Genomic DNA, 21,542 nt, shown 5'->3' with positions numbered 1-21,542 from the left:
TCAGGCTTTGACTGTGGGAGATCAGGTTGCCATCATGGTCTGGCCTTGACTTCCTCATCCAAAATGCCCTTGTGCCACTGACTTGATTCCTAGGGTCTCGAAATATTTAAAATCAGAAAAAAGAGTAAGTGTTTTAGGCTTAAATTGTGTCCCTAACATCAAGTAAAATGAACATTTAAGTCTCACTACTCTTTGAGACAGCTACTCTTACCCTGTCATACAGGTAGAATAGCAGAGGCTCAGAAAAATTAGTCTACCCAAAGACCATCAAGTTAGGAGGAATGCTAGATTCCAAAGCCTGGACCTGCCCACCACCCTCTGTGCTTTTGAGTCCATCTAACCAGGAGTGACTGGGTTCAGATAATTTTTTTAAAAAAATCCCTTTCCAGTTTTAGCTAGCAAGTCTCAATGGCTGACAATGACATATTTACCTCCAGCTTTAACAACGACCAACTACAGAAGGGTGCAGGCCAGCTATCAGGACCAGTGTAAATGAGGAGGATGTTAGACACTGCTGGATTTCCAGCTCATCTGTGCCAGCCATTCCAAACTCCCATTGGTCACAAGAAAGCAAAACGACCAAGATCACTGGGGGCTAAACTGAAAAGACCAGGGGGGTGCTTTCAGTCATCTCCTTAGACGACTTCCAAGGGATCACTAGAGTTTAGAGAGCATGAGACCCTCCCTAAAACACCCTTCTCACAGTCTTGAGTAAGAGGGAACAAAAGACTAAACCAAAAGAATATGGAGATAGAAGGGGCAGACAAGGTAATATAACCCATTCACTCAAACCAGAGAAACCCTGGGAGCAGTGCCTGGCTAGGCCAGGGCTAATACGATGATGCTAGAAGAAAGCAACTGCATGTTGTCCAGCCACTTCTGGAACGAAGAATGCAACCATAGTAAAACTTCCAGACAGGGGCCACTCTAGTGGAGCTGACCCCAGAATGCTCTTGTCTCCCTGTTGGACGAGTGCACGTAAAGCTAAAATTCGGAGCTACAGCCAGACATTTATGAGTACTGTGCCAAAATAATTTACAAAGTTATCCGAAGTCTTACATTTTATTTAAATAGCCTCCAGTGAGAAGAGAGTGGGCCAATTACTACCCCTTCCTTGTAAAATGAAGTAACCAAGCCAAGGAGAGTAGGTGCACCCAGCAGCCAGCCAGTCATGTGACAGGTGGGGTGCCTCTCAGTGCGGGCGGCCTCGACCACGGCCCCGGCCTGCTGCTGGGGGAGCATCCACAGTTGAACGGGGGTTCTTGATGGTTTCATCTACAGACACGATCAGGCACGCAGCCTCAGAGGCTGCTGTCAACGCATTGATCCGCACCATAGCTGGCTCCCACACGAAGGCCTCAAAGTTGTCAGCAATGTCCTCGTTGTTGATGTCCACCCCATACCATGTGCCCCCCTGAAAGAGTAGGAAAAGAAAGGAGGTAATATGAAACTGCTTTCAACTTTCCTCTTGTAAACTGGTACTCCAAAAGACACTGCTAGGAACCCACAGACTCTCTCAACTTGGTGGCATTTTGCTGAAGAATACTGCATCTTCCTATGGCAGCATGTCAGGAACCTGGAAACATCCCTACTCCCGCCAACTCCTCCCTTTAACCCTGGACATACCACACAAGACCTCTGGGATCTTCTCCCAGGCAAGCTGTTGTGTTTCGGGGTAGCCCCATCCTCAGGTCACCTGAGGACTATATATCTATCAAACAATGAGTTCCCAAGATAAACAAGAATGACAAAAATACTATTCAATCTCTCATCTCATTGCTTCAAATAGACCAATTTTACAGATGAGGCAAGTGAGACACAGAGATAAAGTCACTTTAAGCAAAAGTCCTAATACAAGCCAGAAGCAGGGTCATTCACTGGGTGCTGAGCACTTAACAAACCCACATCTATTTAACAAACGGAGAAATTAAACTCTCAGAGAGGTTGAAGTAACTAACCGAGGGTCACACTTGGAGGGCTCTGGAGGGCTTCACCACACTGATAAGCCCACTCTATGTAGTCAGCGTGTGCTTCCAGGAAGGTGGATGCAAGGTTCCTCCTGTGGTACCATGAGGAGCATCATACTTTTTTTTTTTTTTTTTTTTTTTTTGAGACAGAGTCTCGCACTATCACCCGGGCTGGAGTGCAATGGCACGATCTATGCTCACTGCAACCTCTGCCTGCTGGGTTCAAACGATTCTCCTGCCTCAGCCTCCCAAGTAGCTGGGATTACAGGTGCCCACCACCACACCTGGCTAATTTTTGTATTTTTAGTAGAGACAGGGTTTCACTATGTTGGCCAGGCTGGTCTCGAACTTCTGACCTCATGATCCACCCACCTCAGCCTCCCAAAGTGCTGGGATTATAGGCGTGAGCCACCGCGGCCAGCCACAATCATATTCTTGGTAGAAGCAATGAAGAAACCCTGGATCTCCAGTGCTAGCACCATGGCTTTCCTTCTGCCCTCAGAGGAGGCAGGTGGTCAGGTAGACAGGCTGGGTGGAGTTGCAGCCTATCTCCTGGGCTAAGCGTGAACAGCTTGAGTAAGCACAGCTCACATTCAGAACCCAGCCCACCTGCCCAAACCCGGAACCCTGGGGAGAAAAAGGACCCACCTGGGCATGCCGAGCCCGCAGTTTGTTGAGAATGTTTGTGGCATCAAAGCCAGCATTGTCACACAGCTGGCGTGGGATAATCTCCAAGGCCTTGGCATACGCCCCAATCAACAGCTGCTGTTTTCCTGGAATAGTCCTTGAGTAATCCCGCAGGTACTTGGAGAGCTCCATCTCAATGGCCCCGCCACCAGCCACCACTGAATCATTCTGCAGAGATCAGACCTCTCAATGGAAGAAGGCCCCTGGTCCAAACTTCCATGCGGGGCCACTCAGTAGGTCCCTTCAGTCCAGAAAGAGTGGTTCTTCATTCCTTCCTCCATCCCAAGCCCCAAAAGCCCAGACATAGCCCCTATCTAGAACATCCCAACTTCAACCTGAACCTTGTGGTTTCTATTTTCAAGGTCACCTGCAGCTCAAGGACACTGGCACAATTACTGGAATACCTGACTACATTAGCTCCACAGTTTGCTAACAAAATCAAGTGTTTCTTCTGCTTGCTCTGTTGCCCAGGCTGGAGTGCTGTGGTGTGATCATAGCTCATTGTAGCCACCAACTCCTGGGCTCAAGGGATCTTTCCACCTTAGCCTCCCAAGTAGCGGGGACTGACTACAGGCACATACCACCATTCCTGGCTAATTTTTTTTTCTGTAGAGACAGGGTCTCGCTATGTTGCCCAGGCTGGTGCCAAACTCTTGGCCTCAAGCAACCCTCCCACCTCGGCCTTCCGAAGTGTTGGGATTACAGGTGTGAGCTACCACACCTGGCTAAAAGAACAAGTCTTAGCTTTCAAGGCAGGATGACCTATTTTTGAGAAACGGAGGCTCAGTTTCTCTACCATTTGTGGGGCAAATCAGGGCTCACCACACCACCCAGGAAAGGGCAGGTTATATAGAGAAGGAATCACCACACAAATCCAAGGTCTGATCAGCTAGGGAGATGAGAATAGGCTGTGCAGGCAGGAGGCCATCAGCCCCGTACCTTGATGGCCCTCCTGACGATCATGATGGCATCATGCAGGGACCGCTCTGTCTCCTCCATAAACTGCTCGGCACCGCCACGGAGGATGAAGGTACATGTCTTGGCCTTGGGGCAGCCAGTAAAAAAATTGTACCTAGGCCCAGGATTAAATAGTACACACATGAACTCTTGTCTGCCACCGTCCTACTGTATTGCCCTCACTGCCAGCCCTCCCAACACTCAGCAGCTGCTCTTACATTCTTCACTCAGGTTACCCAATCCCAACCTTACAGACGCTTTCTTGGAAAGGTCTACAACTGTACCGCCAGGTCATAGAAGATTGTGGAGTCAAGGCTTTAGATCTTCCTGTAATGCTGTACATTATCTGAGCTCTTTATGGCTCAAAGGTGAGACTCTGTAAAACCTGTATACCACAGCCGAAAGATGGCAGAAGACCAGATCCAGGCGGGTTGTGAGCTCGGCCTGGGCCCACGGCTCACCTCTCGCCTCCAATCTGGGTCTCTTCAAACACCTGGCATCGACCCAGCACATCTGCTGACAGAGCATTCACACTGGTCTGGATTGAGCCTCCACACGCCTAGGGAGCAAGGAAGGCAAGATCTAGCAGTGAAGGTTCCCGAGGCCAGGTAGCTTCCTGCCACCTCGTCTCAAGGCCAATTCCCATGCCTCTGCATTACCCGCCCTTTCCCTTGACTTCCAGGCGACCCTTCCCCACCTCTGAAAGAGCAAAAAACCAAAACAGAACTAAAACACATCAAGGGCAAACAGGAGAAGTTAAAAAGGAGATAAGGACCCATTCGATTCAGCTTATACTCCCTCCCCTAAACTAGGGTGGCACTGGGTCCAGCACCTGAACTCAGGAGTACTTTAAACCTAAAAGTATCGTTTGTGGGATGCTCATGAAAGGGAAGAAATCTGGCTAGAAGAATCCATATTTGAGTTTGTCCAGCTAATCATAGCATTACTGCTAGGTTCTCTCACAAAGCAGATTTCTGGACTTGTTTTGGTTAGACTGTAGTAGTTTGTGCCACTGGGCACACACACATGGAAATGGAGTGCTTCCTGGAAAAAAAGAGAGTTTAAAAAAAAAAAAAACAGGGCTCAATTCACATGCCAACTTGACAGTACACTATCTGTTATACCAGGGGTCAGTGAAAACCCTTCAGGGCCACAAAGGCCAAGAAGCAGCCTGTGAAAATCTGGTTACCATCATTGTCCTCTTCAGATCCTCCTCAGATACTCGGCCAGCACAGAACATGTCCCTGTCAGCAAAGTACTGGGTGGCCACATCCCCAATGGGGAGTTTGGACAAGACAACTTTGGCTCCAGAATGATGGATCTTCTCTAACTTGTCATAGAGAATGTTCCACTCAGCATCAACAATTGCCTGATAATCCTGGAGAGACCCAGAAAAGGATGAGAATGCTTTGGGGTGAAGGTTGACATATATGGTAAGGTAAAATACACCCACCCGCCCCCACCAAATAAAACATGCTGATTTATCTGGGAATTAACAGAGATAAACAGAATAGCCACTCCTCAGTCCAAGCAAACAAGGACCCCATAAGATGACTTACGAATCACCTGAAACTCCCCAACACAAAAACAGAAAGTAACCCCAAGGCTGAGAACCAGAGCTAGTGCTGTCAAGATGTGAGAAATAATTGAACCTGGCTGAGGTCTAGCCTCTTCTGAGGTGCTGGATTCATGGAGTTCCCAATAAGACCCCTTTGGCTGGGCACAGTGGCTCATGCCTGTAATCACAGCACTTTGGGAGGCCGAGGCGGGTGGATCACCTGAGGTCAGGAGTTCAAGACCAGCCTGGCCTACATGGTGAAACCCTGTCTCTACTAAAAATACAAAAAAAATTAGCTGGGCGTGGTGGCACATACCTGTAATCCCAGCTACTCAGGAGGCTGAGGCAGGGGAATTGCTTGAACCCAGCAGGCAGAGGTTGCAGTGAGCTAAGATTGCACCACTGCACTCCAGCCTGGGCGACAGAGTGAGACTCCATCTTGAAGGAAAAAAAAAAGACCCCTTCCCCAAGAACTGCTCAAAGATGGGTGACACGGCTACCTCCAGAGGTAGCCTGGGTAACATCAACAATGAGAGCACACCTGTCTCTGCAGCACTAGGTCTAGTCTAGAAGTGGAGGAACTCACACCTGCACCAACAAGAGGAACCAAAATACCGGGCAGGCTATGTAGCTATAGAGGCCCTGCCAACCCCTTCCCCAGGACCAGAGCATATTTCAACAGGTCTGCCCTATCCAAATTTCCTCAGGTCAAGGTCACTCAGGGAGAATATAGAGTATGGAAAGAAGGGGGCCTAGTACTTAGATACCAATATTCAGGGGGGCAGGAAGAGAAAGGGGCCCACAACAGCCATGAAGATCCAGGGCTCTGGCTCAGAAAGCTGTCCATTTCCATGCCCCCACCAACTGGTGAACCCACCTACCTCAACTGTGTGGACTCTTATCTCAGCATTGTCCTTCTCAGCTTTCAACTCGAGCTCGACATTCAAAAGGGCGATCTTAGGATTGTGGTACTTTTTGGGTTGCATTTCAAACCCAGCGTAAGAGAAAGTCTTCTTGAATGCAACACCAGCTACCAGCTGAGAATCCTGTTTTAAAAAAACAAACAATTTAACAGTTTGGTACTAGTTTGAAATAAAATCAAACTACTTTTTTGCTGGTTAGTGCTTATCTATTCCTGTGAACTGAGCTAATGATGTCTTTATTTCACTGTTGTAACACAGCCTTTCTGTTATCATAAAATCGGAGACAAATCTTTTTTTTTTTTTAAACACCACAACATATTATTTCAGTTATCCCTTTAGCATTAAGGAAAATCATCTGGTTAGCAGAGGCAAAGCATGGTAAAGGCCTACTGGGCTGTCCTCTAAGACTGACTTCTGCAGCACTGGCCAATGGAGAATGCTCTACAAACTTCCATAAAGCATGCCAGAAGAGAAGCCAGGTGTTTACAAAGAAGGCAAAAGTCGTGCAATGCTACCCGCTTCTATGCCCCAACTCCCAAATCTCAAGTCTCCTCCTGCACACCTCCATGTACCCCGTAACTTGCACTGCACCCTCCACCCCCATACCCCCAATAGCATGGATACTACAGCCTTGACGCTTCCTCCCTCCAGAAGATGAAGCCAAAAGGTCATAAGAATCAGAAATCCCCCGTGTAATTTCTAAGCTATCACTGCAGCTCCTCAGACCTCAATCCCTCAAGTTAGGATCTTCTACCACTTGTTCCACAACAGAGCTTCTCTGTGGGTTGGATTTAACAGCAGGGCATAATAGAAAGCACACTGCACTCAGGGCTGACTCAGCACTACCATGAGACTTAGGTTCCAATGTCAGATCCTTTCCTTACTAAATGACCGAGTCACTTCCCACACCATAAAAAAGGGTATTCAGTTCAATAACCTTTAGGTTCTCTGCCAGTGCTCATCTACAATTCTAATCTATAATCCTGTAACCCATGGGTGAAGAGTATCTGTCCCCAATTCCTGCATCATTCAAATCCACAGCTTCCTAAAGGGAGTGATGCCTGAGCTGAATGATGGATAAGCAGAAATTAGTTAAACAGAAAAAAGGAAAAAACGAGTGCTCTTAAGAGGTGGGAGGCAGTGCTGTGGAATCAGGGAATGAAAAGCCATTTGAAGTTGCTAGAATTTAAAGAACCAGCCAGTAAGGGGGAGAGAGGAGAAGCAGGCAGGGGCCAGTTTAGAAGGGTCTTACAGGCTCTGTTAATGCCTGGCTTTGTATAGGGAGTGCAGACGTCAGAAGGCTTTACGCAGAGGAATAAAGTAGGAGACTTCACCTTGCAAACAGTAAATAAGTACAATGGATTTAGGGGATCCAAAACTGGGAAGAGGGGTGGCAATGGTCCCAGGAAAGAGTAAAAGAGACAGTCTCAAGAAATAATTAGGAAATCACGAGGAAAATGGAACAATGGTAATTGACAGGTTGGAGTCAGAAGGGTTTTCAAGGATGATCCCAGATTCCTAGTTTGAATAAACGGTGGTGACACCAACTATGACAGGAAATACAGAAAATGCTATCACAGCACTGGAGGACAAGATAAAGCGTTTAATAGCAGTTAGATACAAGAGCATGAGACTCAGAGGAGAGGTGAGGACTAAAGATATGGATCAGGAAATTCTCAGTTAACCCTGGTAACAAGTAAATAATCACTACCACTATTTATTGAATTCTGGGTCAGGTTTGTATGTATTTAACGAATGTAGGACAGTCTGGGAAAAACACAAGTGTGGCTTAGAGTCCCTGGCTTTCTTGCCAGGTAAGATTATTAGTCCTAATTTCTAGTTTAGTGGATGCCAATCTAATCTCAAGCATTTATGGAAGTAGGAAGGCCCAAGAGAAGATGAAAAATTGCTACTAAAGCAGTGAGTAAAGACAAAGTCAGCAAGCCATGATGAAGACAGGGAAATGGCTCAGATGACCTCCAGGTTCCTCACGGTTTTATTATACACAGAGAATCTCAGCCCACTGGTCTGACATGTGCCACAATAGGAGGGGAAATGGCAAAGTGGGAATGCAATTTGGGAGGGTAAAATTTAAAGAGAAGGGCCAGGCTATCTTTCAAGCTGGTCCTCCTCTACCCAAATCGCTTCAGTTGAGGTCACTGACGACGAGAAGTAAGTACAGGAGGCCAGAGACTGCAAAGGCCAAAAGTAGCGTGGACATACCAAGGACGTTTCCAGACAGACACTGCTGTGTTAAAAAGGAGGAGTTCTGCTGTCCAAGACAGTAGCCACTAGCTACGTGTTGCCATTTAAATTGAAATAAAATTAAGATTCAGTTCCTCAGTTACATTAGTTGCATTTCAGGTGCTCAGTAGCCAAGTGTGGATAGGGCTATCATATTGGACAGTGCAGATATGTAACAGTCCCACCACCCTACAGAAAGCTCTACTGGAGGGTGCTGAGTTAAGAGCTACACATGTTAATACGGATCAGTTTCTAGAGTATGCTGTTAAATGGACAAAAGCAAGCTACAGAACACTACATAAGCAATCTTTTGTCTTTAAAAAACAGTATTTACATACAAACTCATATATGCACAAAGTAATTCTGCAAGGATACACACAAACTAATAGTGGCGGTATATGGGGCAGGGGTAGCGCATGAAACACTTTAGGCCCCTTCACAGTTTGAAATATGTATCACCTATTCAAGATAAATGAATGAAAGAAGGGCGAGCTTAACAGTATCACTTAGGAGTAAACCAGTGAACTGAAAAATCCCTCTCAGATGCATTAATTGGGAGGTCACTGATAATTTATTTGAGCTAGTTCTACTACCCCCCAACTACCCACTGACACAGAGAACCTGAGATTCTGAAAATCATCCAGTCCAATTTTTCTATTCTGCTGACAAATAATATCCACAGAGGTTACCAAGTTTATCTAGTCACAGCCTCTAATGGCAGTACGGGAAGTACAATATAAGTCTGACTTCCTGCCTAACATGCATTCTCTTTACTCCTGTAATGAGTACCCTTCTGCCATACGAAGTTGTCTGAAGAGTCAATATGAAAGCAAGAGCTGTCTAGGAAGGTCACAGCAGGCTTACCTCGAGGGCTCCACCCTGTACCTTCTTGATTCCAATCATTTTAAGCTGCAGCAAATCATCGAGCATCATCACTGCATCCACCACCATCTTAGCAAAGAAAGCTTTCTGCTGGGAGATCAGCTTGGAGCTCAGAGCGGTCATGGCACACTTTTCCAGCAGCTTCCTCTGCTCCCTGGGACACAAGGGTAGAATCTGCATCAGGTCTTGAAAACCAAATCCCTCTTATCTGATTCTATTACCATGTGGAGGTAGTTCCCTTCCAGTCTCTAAACTCAGCCCTCTCCAACTTCACCTTCTGTATCTTTAGGGCAGATTATCAGTGACAGATGGTGACTGCAGTCAAAGATCTCATATGTGGCAGCTTTTAAACTACAGTCGACAGCTTCTTTTGTGCTCTGTGGCCTGGGACACAGCCAAGGGTCCGGCATGAGCCAAACAGCCCCAGGCACATAGAAGAACTGCAGCATGCTTCTGCATCCAATTTGGCCACAGGAAGTCAGTCAAGGTTCTGACAAGGGCCTGACGCGGTGACTCGCACCTGTAATCCCAGCACTTTGGGAGGCGGAGTTGGGAGATTACTTGAGCCCAATAGTTCCAGACCAGCCTGGGCAATATAGCAAGGCTACGTCTCTTTAAAAAAAAAAAAAAAAAAAAAGGCCCACTACAGACTTACACTTTATCTGCCTTCTTCACAGTCACAGCAATCTCTTTGATCTTGTTAACCGCCTGCCAAGAACAGAAGTTGAATGAGTTTCTCATGCTAAAGATGAACTGCTGAAATGGACCCCAATCTCTCAATAGTCCCGAGTCTGTTTACTCCCAAATCCTAAGCATTTATACTTTACAGCTGAAACAACACTTCTAGGTATTGTAACTGCTCAGAAAAATGTAAAACTCTATAGTTCAGAAAATTCCAAAAGTCAGAAATGCAGAGTGGGTATACAGTTCTGAAGAATCAGGGTGCTTCCAAGATTTTGTTCTGGGTCTGCAGGTAACACACTACAACAAATGAGTGGAAACAGCTGTGACAGGAGATTAAGCCAAACCTCCTGGTTTACTAAAAACACCTATGACAACTTCTACCACTTTATATATTAGTTATATATAAAACATGCTACAAATATATAAACTATTTATCTTTTCCAAAGTACTCCTCATATATTATTTCATTTTAATGTCACTACTCAAATTAGAGATAGCAAAGAGAGAAAGTAAGGCCTAGAAAGATTAAATGACTTGTCCCAGATCACAAATGAAGGTTAGAGGGCAAATAGTTAGGTCTCAATATACACCATGAGGTACTTGATAAAAACTAGTCCTTACTAAAAGACTATGTCTACATCATAGTCTACCAGGCTGACTCTAACCTGACGCTTAAAAAGATTAAGTAATACACCTCATCAAATGGCTACAGAATAGTAGAACTGAGATTACTAGGGAGATATCAGAAAATGCCCAAAGTACCCTGTTCCCCAGTCCCTCCACACTCCTGGAAAGAAATTCCCCTTCCTAAGAGAAATGTGAAGGTGCCCAGACCCAAGGCAAGGTTAATCAGTACTGCCCATACCAGCTGGGTGGCTGTGCGGAAAGCTCGAATGATGATCTGGGGGTGTAAACCTTCCTCCACATAGGGTTTCACTTGCTTCAGAAACTCTGCAGCCAGCAAGGTCACTGAGGTGGTGCCATCACCCACCTGGAAGATGACAGGAAATACACGTTTTCTGATGTTCAGGGAATAAAGCCCTGAAACTCCATTTTCAGGCACACTACCCATTTAAACTGAGTATTCTTTAAATGGATGTCAAGCTTTTTTCTGGAAGCACAGGTTTTTACAATAAGTAGAAAGAAGGTAATGGTAGTTAGATATCCATCATGTCAAATAGTCCTGGGCTACAAAATTAATTCCCCAGACAGCCCCATTCTCTAAAGAGGGCTGATGTGGACAATCAGATGTTCTCAGGGTATAAAATTACACACATGAATTAAGTGAGAGCTTATGTTACGTACAAGGCATTGTGATAAGACAGTCATTGTCATGCGTACTATAATACAGTACTTACAAAAATCATGGTATCAAGAAGCATGAGACAAACATTGTTTAAGAACCAAAAGGTGGTTGGGCACAGTGGCTCACACCTGTAATCCCAGCACTTTGGGAGGCCGAGGCAGGCGGATCACCTGAGGTCAGGAATTCAAGACCAGCCTGGCCAACATGGTGAAATCCCGTCTCTACTAAAAATACAAAAATTACCTGGGCGTGGTGGTGGGCGCCTGTAATCTCAGCTACTCGGGAGGCTGAGGCAGGACAATTGCTTGAATCCAGGAGGCAGAAGCTGCCGTGAGCCGAGATCACACCACTGCAATCCAGCCTGGGCAACAAGAATGAAACCCCCTCTCAAAAGAAAAAAAACACAACAAAACTGGGAATAAGCAGATTACTAGTCTGCTAATCTTTTTTAGATGGTACTTTTCTGTGATGGGATCTAAACCCTACTTAATGAGGGTGAAAAAAAGAGCTTTCAAGAAAATTGGATAAACTTAAAACCAGAAGAGATTAATTTCGGTAGCGATGGGGTCGTGCTGTATTGCCCAGGCTGATCTCAAACTCCTGGATTGAAGCAATCCTCCCACCGTGGCCTCCTAAGGTGATGAGATACAAGCATGAGCCACCATGCTCAGCCCAGAAATTTATTTTTAACTTCATGTATCTTACTGTGTAAGGTAAGAAATTCTCATGGGGCAAAAAAAAAAAAAGGTTACTACAGAGAAGGTTTAAGTGGCCAGATTTCTGGACCAAAAGGCATTATTCCCTCATTGAAGACAAAAACAAATCAAATCCAGACTCTTCTCACTTTAATTTTAAATATGCTATACCTATTTTATAGGCTAGTGGGTCCTAATAAATCTTTTAATATAACTTTAGGACATATCTGTAGTATACTTATTTTACAGTACTCTAAAATACAAAACCTATCTGTCAACACATTTATTAATACTCCAGGGTTAGAATTTATTTTTAAAAGACAGAATGGCTAATGCCATGAATTATACACTTAAAAATGGTTACAAGCATAAATTTTATGTCTATTTTATCATCAGTTCAAAAAAATAAGCCTGGTGTACTGGGAAATACCAGTAGTTCCAACGCCTAAGGAAGCTGAAGTGAGAGGAGGCTTCAGCCCAGGAGTTGAAGGCCAACCCAGGCAACATAGTAAGACCCCATCTCCTTAAAAAAAAAAAAAAAAAAAAAAGGCAGATTGGAATCCTTAGTTTACAGCCCCATTTTATAAGCGATGAGAGGTGGAATTATTTAACCTAGCAACTCAAACAAATGACAGCACACCTGTTAAGGTCTCAGGCAGTAGACTGATATCTAAAGACTGTTGTCATTCACCAATGTATTAGCGGATATGAAAAGCTACATGTAATGAAATAGTATGAATTTTAAAAGGCTAATAATTCTAAATACTTTTACAAGCATGTATTACTTGTACAATTATAATTATATAAAATCTTAAAAAAATTTAATAGAGGAGAACTAAGGAGCAAGCAAGCATGTGTTTCAACCTCCATTTAAACACACAACTATTTTCCTACCTCAGCATCTTGGGATTTGGCAATGTCTACCAAAGTCTTTGCTGCAGGATGGACAACATCAAGAAGTTTCAGAATAGTGGCCCCATCATTAGAAATTGTTGCTTTGCCTTAAAAGAAACAAACAAAAATTTAAAGCCCCTTTCTTAAATGCTGTCTTCAAGTTGGACCTAGAGACCAGGTACACTTTACTGGGATGGGGCAGAAGGGATCACGACAGGGCTGAAGGGAAAGGATACCTATCCGACCTTTCTATACAGAATTCGCCCTGTACACAAAGGGTCTAAAATCACAAGCTTTTGAAGACCATAGACTCCCAATTTTCCTTGAAGAGTAATTAATACATATCAACTGGATACAAAGAAGATTTTTTAAATAGAAGTATACACTCAGATATTCTTACCACAGTTGATACCCTCACACATCAATATACCAAGATATAAACAGGAATTTTCTTGTCTTGATAACAATGGAAGTGACCACAGGAAACTCCAGATGGTTCTATTTCATGTTTCTAGGCCATGTCTCCCTATGAGGCAACAGGCTTTTGAGCCTAGGTTCTCTCATATATTCCCACATGGGCTCAGCAGTCAGGACAATATAAGAATTGCAACTGCTTCAGAGTGAGTCATCTTTCCACGATCTTAAAAACAGTGGGATTTCTGAGACCAACGTATGCTAGTCCCAAACGCCCCCCAGGAGCCACCTCTCTGCACATAGGCCTGAGGAACTCTGTAGACTTACCTCTGCCATCCACAATAAGCTTGTCCATGCCACGGGGACCCAGGGTGGTCCTTACAGCTTCAGCAATCACCTGGCAGGCACTGATGTTACTCACAAGCTGGGGGATGCCTTGGGAGCTATCAGTCCCCTCTTTCAGTAGGATAACTGGTGTGGGCTAGAAAAGAAAGAAAAATTAACTGCTTTTAATAATCATCTATCATAATGAGACTGGCAGGGGAAAGGGGAAAATGCTCCCATCTCTGCCTTAACAGAATTATCTAGAGGTCTTCTTAAACCACATTTCCCCCAACTGTCTACCACATCCATTCCCCAACCAGCCTCTACCTCCAGAGACACTATTAAATTTAGCCTACCCTGCAGGTATACTAGACAGGAAAATGGTTTGAGAAGCACTGACCTCGTCTAAAAAGAACAAATCATGAGTTCTCCAGTGCCCAGCTGAATGACCATGGCCTTTTCAACTTCTGACCTTACTCCCTGTGCGGAGGAATTAGGTCACAACACAGGAGGAAGAGGCAGACCCTGCTAAATGTTCATCCCGCAGCAAAACATCCACTTGTCTGTGTTACAGCTCAATCTTAGGGAAGCAGATGGGCACTGATGCAAAATGCAAGATGCCAAGAGCTTGAGGTGTTGTCCTGGAGATGCCTAGGCAGTCAGCTTTATATAACAGTGATGTTCAGCTGCAGTGTAGGAAAACAGGCAGAGAAACAAATAGTACCTTTGCCCTGTTTTGAAAAATGATGGCAAATCTAATTCATATAGCAATGTTTCCACCTCTCATGCTGGCTCAATAAAGTTTCTGTGTGACTAATTTCCAATCAGATACCCCGAAGAAGTTTCTCTCTTTCTATATTGCATTGGTCTCCAGAACATTCCCTATCCCTGTAAGGGCTTCATTTGCAGACCTGCTTTAGAAACTCTGAGAAACAGGGATACTTGCTTGTTTTAAAGGGCCTGCTCAGATATATTTGCTCCAGTGACCACCTTTATTAGCACAGAGGGTAATTTCTCGGCTTAGCAAACCAGAGTACTTTCCCTCTGCATTCAAATGTGAGCCTTCAGAGATGAGCCCACAAACTAGATCCAGTCTTCTCAAGTGTTTCTGGCTAATTTTGTGTGTGACACAGAATGTAGTAGGATAAATACTATTTCAAAACTTTTATTGTGTTTAAATTTGTTACTAGGCTATGATTAAAAATGTACTTCTTGGCCAGGCGTGGTGGCTCACGCCTGTAAACCTAGCACTCTGGGAGGCCAAGGCGGGTGGATCACGAGGTCAGGAGATCGAGACCATCCTGGCTAACACGGTGAAACCCCGCCTCTACTAAAAATACAAAAAATTAGCCAGGCGTGGTGGTGGGCACCTGTAGTCCCTGCTACTCGGGAGGCTGAGGCAGAAGAATGGTGTGAACCTGGGAGGCAGAGCTTGCAGTGAGCCGAGATGGCGCCACTGCACTCCAGCCTGGGCGACAGAGTGAGACTCCCTCTCAAAAAAAAAAAAAAAAAAGAGTATTTCTTACTGTGGCATGCAATAAAAAGTTTGAAAGCCATCGCCTAGTCCTTACAGGCACATGAGATGTCTGAGCAAGGAAGGCACAGGAAAGCACAGGGTTTTCCCAGCCTAACAACGAGGAGTGAGGAATTCCTGCCAAAGACAGAGTCTAGCCACCCATGAGGCTGATTCCTTATTAACTGGTCAATTTCTTAAAAAGCTCAACTCTTTTGGCCAGCACAGCTGGAGGGTGGTAAGCAAGAGGAAGACTGGAATAAAGCTGAAGAGGCAGGCAGGAACCAGATCACATACCCACTTGTAGACATACTATGGTGAGGAGTTCAGATTTCATTCCTAAAAAGGAAAGCCCTGCGAAGCTTTCAGCAGAGGAAAGGCATACTGTGATTTACATAAAAACAAAAACCACTGTAGAAAAAAGAGGATCACTTGAGCTCATGGAGTTCAAGATCAGCCTGGGGAACTGGGCAAGACCCTGTCTCTACAAAAAGAAAACGAAAGATACCCAATAAACTCCACGGAATAAGAGAGTGGGAGTAATTTAATATATTATTATTATTTTTTTTTTTTTAATATTTCTAAGAGACAGGGTCTTGCTCCACCATCCACGCTGGAGTGCAGTGGTGAGATCATAGCTTACTATAAGATCAAGCCTCCTGAGCTGGGCCTCAACGCATGTGGTACCACACCTGGCTAATTTTTTTAATTTGTATTTAAAAAACGTCACCCAAGCTGGTCTCCAACTCCTGGAATCAAACAACCCTCCCGCCTCAGCCTTCTAAAGCACTAGGATTACAGGCATGAGGCACCATGCCAGGTCCTCATTAATTTTTTTTTAAATGTTTGTCAAATAATCAAACATTACTCATTTTATTTTTTATTTTAAAAAGAATGCTTGTCATGTAAACCCCTACATTTGGGGTCAGGCATCAACTGAAGGGAAAATGCCTTCCTTTTGCTGGAGTGTCCCAGGTCTGGTGGCAAGAAATGGCTTCTCTATACTGCCAGCATTCTTCCTGGCCCAGTCTGTGGCACCTTCTGTAAGGGAAAGATGTGTGTCCTGAAAGGCCCCACCATCTGCCAGTCTTGCTGAATCATTCCTTATGGCAGCCCCAAGTCTTCTCTGGTCCACCCCTGCCACAGGTGGAGTATTACACTTTAAATCAAAAACTAACATGAGTCTCAATCACTTTTCTACCACCTTCAATAGGTTCTTTCACCTCCTTAACAGCTTAACTTATCCAATGCTTGTGTACACTTTTTCTCACCTCAACCTGCAAAGTGTACCCCCATCTAAAATAGTCACTGCCATCTTCTACCAAAACCACTTTCTTACCACCAGTTCACCAATTCCTCAGGGCTCCAATTCTTCCAAGAAGTTTTCTCTACAGTAATAACAGGGGCATCTGAACAGGGGATCCCGTAACTTTCTCTTCACTTGCACTTGCTCACAACTTTTGTATTACTATCTATCTTAAGTATAAGCTTTCCAAAAACAAGGACCAGAATAACCTTAATTTGAAGAGTGCCAAGATTTGGTCACGCATGAAGCAATATTCAGCAGCTTTTGGGGCTGAAAATCCAACTGTTACTTGTAAGTGTTTAACAGTACTGGCTTCTTGACTTTTGGGGAGAAAAGCACTGTCAGTATAGTAACACTAAATTTACTTAGAGTTCTTAAGTACAATGCAAGCAGAGCTTGGAAGCAGCTAACCACAGATTCCCCAGGTTCTCTATGCTTTGTAGGCCCAGAAGAAATGGCAGGCTGGGTAGAGAGCGTCTATGGGGAGGAAAAGGTGGCAGAGCTGGGTTGAGTCAAACCAAGCCAAGCATGATATAGGTTCTCTTCTAACAGTTTCCCAGCAGCAGGCACTGTATGGAAAGTCCAGCTTCCGTCCCTTAGTTACCTTCAACCTCACTCCTTTTTTTTATTTATTACTCTAATAAATAAGAAACAAGGTCGGGTGTGGTGGTTCATGCCTGTAATCCCAGCACTTTGGGAGGCCAAGGTGGGTGAGTCACAAGGTCAGGTGTTTGACACCAGCTTAGTCAACATGGTGAAACCCAGTCTCTCCTAAAAACACAAAAATTAGCCAGGCGTGGTGGCATACGCCTGTAATCCCAGCTACTTGGGAGGCTAAGGGCAGGAGAATTGCTTGAACCTGGGAGTGGAGGTTGCAGTGAGCCAAGATCACGCCACTGCACTCCAGCCTGGGCAACAGCAAGACTCCATCTCGGGGGAAAAAAAAAAAAAGAAACAAACAAACAAAAGCAGACTCCAGTAATCCTGTCACAGGTATCATGGAAGGTTTTGGAATTTCAGCTTACTGATCTTCCTCTTCATCCTACTTTAAAACTTTCACTAAGCATCATTAAGCTTAATGGTTTACAAAACAAGAACAAGTGTGTATATATGCCAAGGCACACAGCGCTCAACACCACAAAAGCAAGGACATACATTTTATACTAGCTGTACCAACATCACAGGACTGAGGTTTCAGGGGACCTTTTCACTTCTCTTTCGATTACAGAAGGATTCTAGAATACCAGGGGCCAATTTGAAGACAGGAAGACTCTTGGAGATAGAAGTTTTACGTTCCAAAAATGGGAAGGAGATATTAAGAGCCAATACAGCAGGGAAATAGTCAATCTGACAGAATAGGGGTCAGTTCAGGGAAAACCCAAGTGTGGTGACCGAGATAGAGCCCACTGGTGAAGTTTTATCACGGCAGAGAATGGCGGTTCTGATCCCCAGCTGTGTGAATGTGAACTAAAGCTCTTATGGAAGACTTGGCAGCGGGGTGGACTGATTACAGAGATGAAAGGAACCAAACAACCACCTCGCCAAGTAAGAGCTAACATTGCTGAGTGCTTACTATCTGCTAGGCACACTGACAAACTGAGAACCAGAAATTAAATAACATGCTCAAAGTCACACAGCTAGTAAGTGCCAGAGCTAAGTTACAAACCTAGGCATTCAGTGTAGCTCCAGAGGCCTTACTCTAAACTGCTATACTATGCTGCCTCTGCACAGAAGACTTCAAGAATGAGCAATGCTGGAGACATAAAGGGAAGAGAAGTACAGTTAAATGCGGATTTCCTTCTACGCTGGGTACAAGCGGGATTCACAGGGCATCTGGTAGAACACCTAAAAGGAGTCTGCCTCCCTAACAAGACAGGGAAAAGCTGCAGGAAGCAGGAAAAGAACAGCAGATTGAGTCGGACAGACCCAAATGAATAAGTGAACTGCAAAGTGCACAGAAAGCAGTATCTCAGTCATGGTCAAACACCACCTCGGAAGCTGGCCCTACTCAACAACAACCCGGGAGATACCATCGAGGCTTGGGACCCACGGGAAGCATCTGAAGCTACGAGAGGGAGAAAAGAGGTGTGGGGAGTAGGGCTACAAGGAGCACTTTAGGTGGCTCCAGGACTCACAGCAACTCCCTCGCCCCACATTTTAAGAAAACGAGACCCAGAGTTAGGTAGCCAACTAGAAAAGTCTTTCTAATGTCACCGGAGTCCGAGCCTGGGTCTTCCCACCTCCGATACAGTGTCTCCATCTGCCTTTCCCGTTCTCCTGGCTGAGAGGCTGCACCCCCTGGCAACCACCAGGGCTTGGTACATTCAGTAGGCACTAGAGACACATTTATTTAATGACTGAGCGAGTGAGTGAATGAATTAAAAGTACTAGGGAAGGCGTCTCCTTCTCTGCACACTGCGGTGAGGGTCAGCGAGTGACCATAGTGAGTCCCTGGGCGGGCATAATATGAGGTCCCCAATGTGCCTCTGCCGGTTCTAGGAAGCACACGTCTTTATAGACTGCAAATCTCAGGGCAGCCCGGGCTTCCAAGTCTAGCGCCGACCGCGTAACCACGGCCGACCTGCACTGTTTCACGCAAGTCCCGGTCATGCGGGGCTCAAAAAGAGGTCCTCGACGTGGGTTTGCGGGCCCGAAGCACCCTGGGACTTGTAGTCCCCAGCCGGCCCGCCCAGAGACTCCCCTAAAGCCCCACGCAGCCCTCGCCAACGGCTCAGCGCCGTGCTCAGGCCGAGCCAGGCCGCGACTGCCCGGGGTGGTCCATAAGCTGGGGATCTGGGCGAGAACAGAAGCGTCAAGTAAAAAAGGGTCCTACAGAGTAAGCCCCGGCCGAGTAGGGCCGGCCACCGGCCAGATAGCAGCTGATGGCGACGGATGCGCGAGACGCCACTCACCATCATTTTGGAAGCTGATTCAGCAGCCCGCCACTCTCCCCTCTTCTCCGAGACCCGGTCGCCCAGCAACCCACAATGCTTCGCGCAATAGAAATACCCAGAAGATTGGGCCGGGAGAGGAAAAGAACGGACCACTTCCGCTACTCTATGGTTCGTTACCACCGAGTCGGTGCGGCTAGAAGGACCTGAGGCTGGGCTTCCGGGGCTCGCTAGTGAGGGGTGGTCATTAAAGAGGGTATCACCGCATTTCGGTCGTGCTACTTTGAGCACGGAGGGTCTTTGCTCGGCCCGCATCACCTACTAACTTAATTCCACCTTCCTCCATCCCCGGGCGCCAGACCAAGGAATGCAATAAAGGCAAAAGTGTGGGACGCAAAGTGTGGGATAGGCTGGTGCCAAAGCACTTTACGTGAGCGATCTCATTTAATCCTCATAACCCTATTGCGTTGGTCCTATTATTAAGGCCATTTTACTGATGAGAGAACGGAGGCTGACAGGTTACGGTGTCCAGTGTCATAGTTACACAGTGTCAACGGGGCGAGCGTGGGAAGCTGGCCCCAAAGCCCGTTTTCTGACTTTGCACTGGCCAGAGGCTCCTCGTGGATGGCGTGCGCCAGGCCGCGTCCCCAGCGCCTATCCACGGTGAGTGCGCAAGCGTTGGTGGCACTGGGCGGAGAACCCCCTGGCGCAAGACGAGTGCCTTCCCGTGAAGGCGTGGGGAGGAGGGACGCGCAGCTGGGAGAAGGCTAATCGTAGTCAAGCGAGGCGGCCTTAGAGTGGACAGGACCGAGACCGCAAGGACTAACGGCCACGACTATCGGCAGCTGAAGCAAGTCCGGTACCGGCACACCGCCAGTGCTTGTCCTTCGCGGCCCGCCCACCGCCCTCGAGGACCAGGAGAGTGGAGTCCAAACTGAGAAATGCTGGGGCGGGGCTGAGGCGAGGGCTGGCTGTAGCTGTTAAGAGTTTAAGCCAATCAGCCCCCGGCTCCACTTCTCTCTACCAATAGAAAGTAGGCTAAGGCGCAGAGGCGGAAAGTGTGGCTACATGAGCAGGCGTCGGAGCCAATCAGCCGTGAGCCTCGTTCCCGTCGTCCAGCCCGCGGCGAGAGCGGGTATGTGGGCGGGAGGCCGGGGCAGCTGTCAGACTAAAGTCGGGAGAGCGACGCGCGGCGGGGCGGCGGTAGGAAACGCGGCGCCGGGCCGGGCCCTGGAGATGGTCCCCGGCGCCGCGGGCTGGTGTTGTCTCGTGCTCTGGCTCCCCGCGTGCGTCGCGGCCCACGGTGAGCGGCAACGGGTGGGACTGCGTTGCAGGGCGGGGCTGGCCGTCCAGCTTGCGCCGCGTCTCGGGTTGGGGGCCACAGGTCACCTTGGGGACCCCGCGAGTTCAGAGCAGGACAGGTCTGGGAGCGGGCGGCCGGAATAAGTGGGTGGTGGTCCAGGGACATAAGGTGGGCGCAGCCTGAGGCTGAAGCTCTGAGTCCTCAGCTTCCCACGACAAAGCAGATATCCCCACTCGCCCCTCCCCGCCCACTAGCGCCGACCCAGGTGACTTAGGGTGCGACCGGGAGGGACAGCTAAGGAAAGATACTACAGGCTGGAGATATGTATGTGAGCACTCACATGTACAGGAGCACACATTCCTACACGTGGGCACACACGCACAAACCGTTTACACCTACACAAGAACATAAATGTATACATCTATGCACACACATGAGCACATACGTATACCCACAACTTTACACAAATAAGCACACGCAAAGGCAAGCAAGGGTTGGGGAGGGACTGTTTGACGCTAGTCCAGGAAGGCTTTCTGGGGGTGTATTTGTATCTGACGGGGAGTCCCCACTCCCAGGACTGTATAGCCCAGTGCCAAGCCATGGGAGCTCTAACTGATGGCTTTGATTTGGGCAGTAAACAAAGACAGCTAAAGCCTTAATCAATCCCAGCCTTGGTACACAGTAGTGACTTAGTAGTTTGTTGATAGATCAATGGACTTCTGACAGCAGTTTTCTTTTTTTTTTTTTTCTTGAGACGGAGTCTTGCTTTGTTGCCCAGGCTGGAGTGCAGTGGCACCATATCGGCTCACTGCAAGCTTCGCCTCCCGGGTTCACGCCATTCTCCTGCCTCAGCCTCCCGAGTAGCTGGGACTACAGGCGCCCACCAGCACGCCCGGTTAATTTTTTTGTATTTTTAGTAGAGACGGGGTTTCACCGTGTTAGCCAGGATGGTCTCGATCTCCTGACCTCGTGATCCGCCCGCCTCGGCCTCCCA

The 21,542-nt window shown here is 46.7% G+C and overlaps 2 protein-coding genes across 8 annotated transcripts in view; one reads left to right on the top strand and one right to left on the bottom strand.

The window, feature by feature from the left end:
• Positions 1 to 1,049: 1,049 nt before the first annotated feature.
• Positions 1,050 to 19,415, bottom strand: CCT7 (chaperonin containing TCP1, subunit 7 (eta)). Of its 7 annotated transcripts, XM_011980680.1 has the most exons (13): positions 19,267 to 19,415; positions 18,021 to 18,107; positions 13,539 to 13,692; positions 12,798 to 12,904; positions 10,768 to 10,893; positions 9,874 to 9,926; positions 9,201 to 9,372; positions 6,051 to 6,215; positions 4,801 to 4,989; positions 4,073 to 4,170; positions 3,594 to 3,726; positions 2,616 to 2,822; positions 1,050 to 1,414 (listed from the first exon to the last, which is right to left on the bottom strand). In XM_011980680.1, the coding sequence occupies exons 3-13, from the start codon at positions 13,564 to 13,566 to the stop codon at positions 1,193 to 1,195; spliced, it is 1,500 nt and encodes a 499-aa protein (XP_011836070.1). In that variant the 5' UTR covers positions 13,567 to 13,692; positions 18,021 to 18,107; positions 19,267 to 19,415; the 3' UTR covers positions 1,050 to 1,192. The 7 variants fall into 7 exon arrangements, with proteins under 7 accessions (XP_011836070.1, XP_011836068.1, XP_011836069.1 ...); XM_011980678.1 differs by lacking the exon at positions 18,021 to 18,107 and having other exon boundaries at positions 19,267 to 19,409; XM_011980679.1 differs by lacking the exon at positions 18,021 to 18,107 and having other exon boundaries at positions 12,798 to 12,838; positions 19,267 to 19,385.
• A 184-nt stretch (positions 19,416 to 19,599) lies between these two features.
• The window catches only part of PRADC1 (protease-associated domain containing 1), a 6,126-nt gene continuing 4,183 nt past the window's right edge, over positions 19,600 to 21,542 (top strand). The window contains exon 1 of the mRNA XM_011980686.1: positions 19,600 to 20,548. Coding sequence (XP_011836076.1) covers positions 20,314 to 20,548 — 235 coding nt within the window. The 5' untranslated portion in view covers positions 19,600 to 20,313. The remainder of the gene's footprint in view (positions 20,549 to 21,542) is intronic.

The sequence above is a fragment of the Mandrillus leucophaeus genome, unplaced genomic scaffold (genome assembly GCF_000951045.1).
Source record: "Mandrillus leucophaeus isolate KB7577 unplaced genomic scaffold, Mleu.le_1.0 Scaffold216, whole genome shotgun sequence".
NCBI classification, from domain to species: Eukaryota; Metazoa; Chordata; class Mammalia; order Primates; family Cercopithecidae; genus Mandrillus; species Mandrillus leucophaeus.
This window is presented reverse-complemented; position numbering and strand designations above follow the sequence as displayed.

Bases quoted from the DNA above. Each gene is read 5' to 3' on its own strand.
- CCT7 (XM_011980678.1), bottom strand. The intron at 10,894-12,797 runs GTAGGAAAATAG...GTCATCTTCCAG, and splicing joins CCAAATCCCAAGATGCTGAG to GTGGGTGATGGCACCACCTC. The intron at 4,990-6,050 runs GTAGGTGGGTTC...GGGTCTCTCCAG, and splicing joins TAAGAGTCCACACAGTTGAG to GATTATCAGGCAATTGTTGA.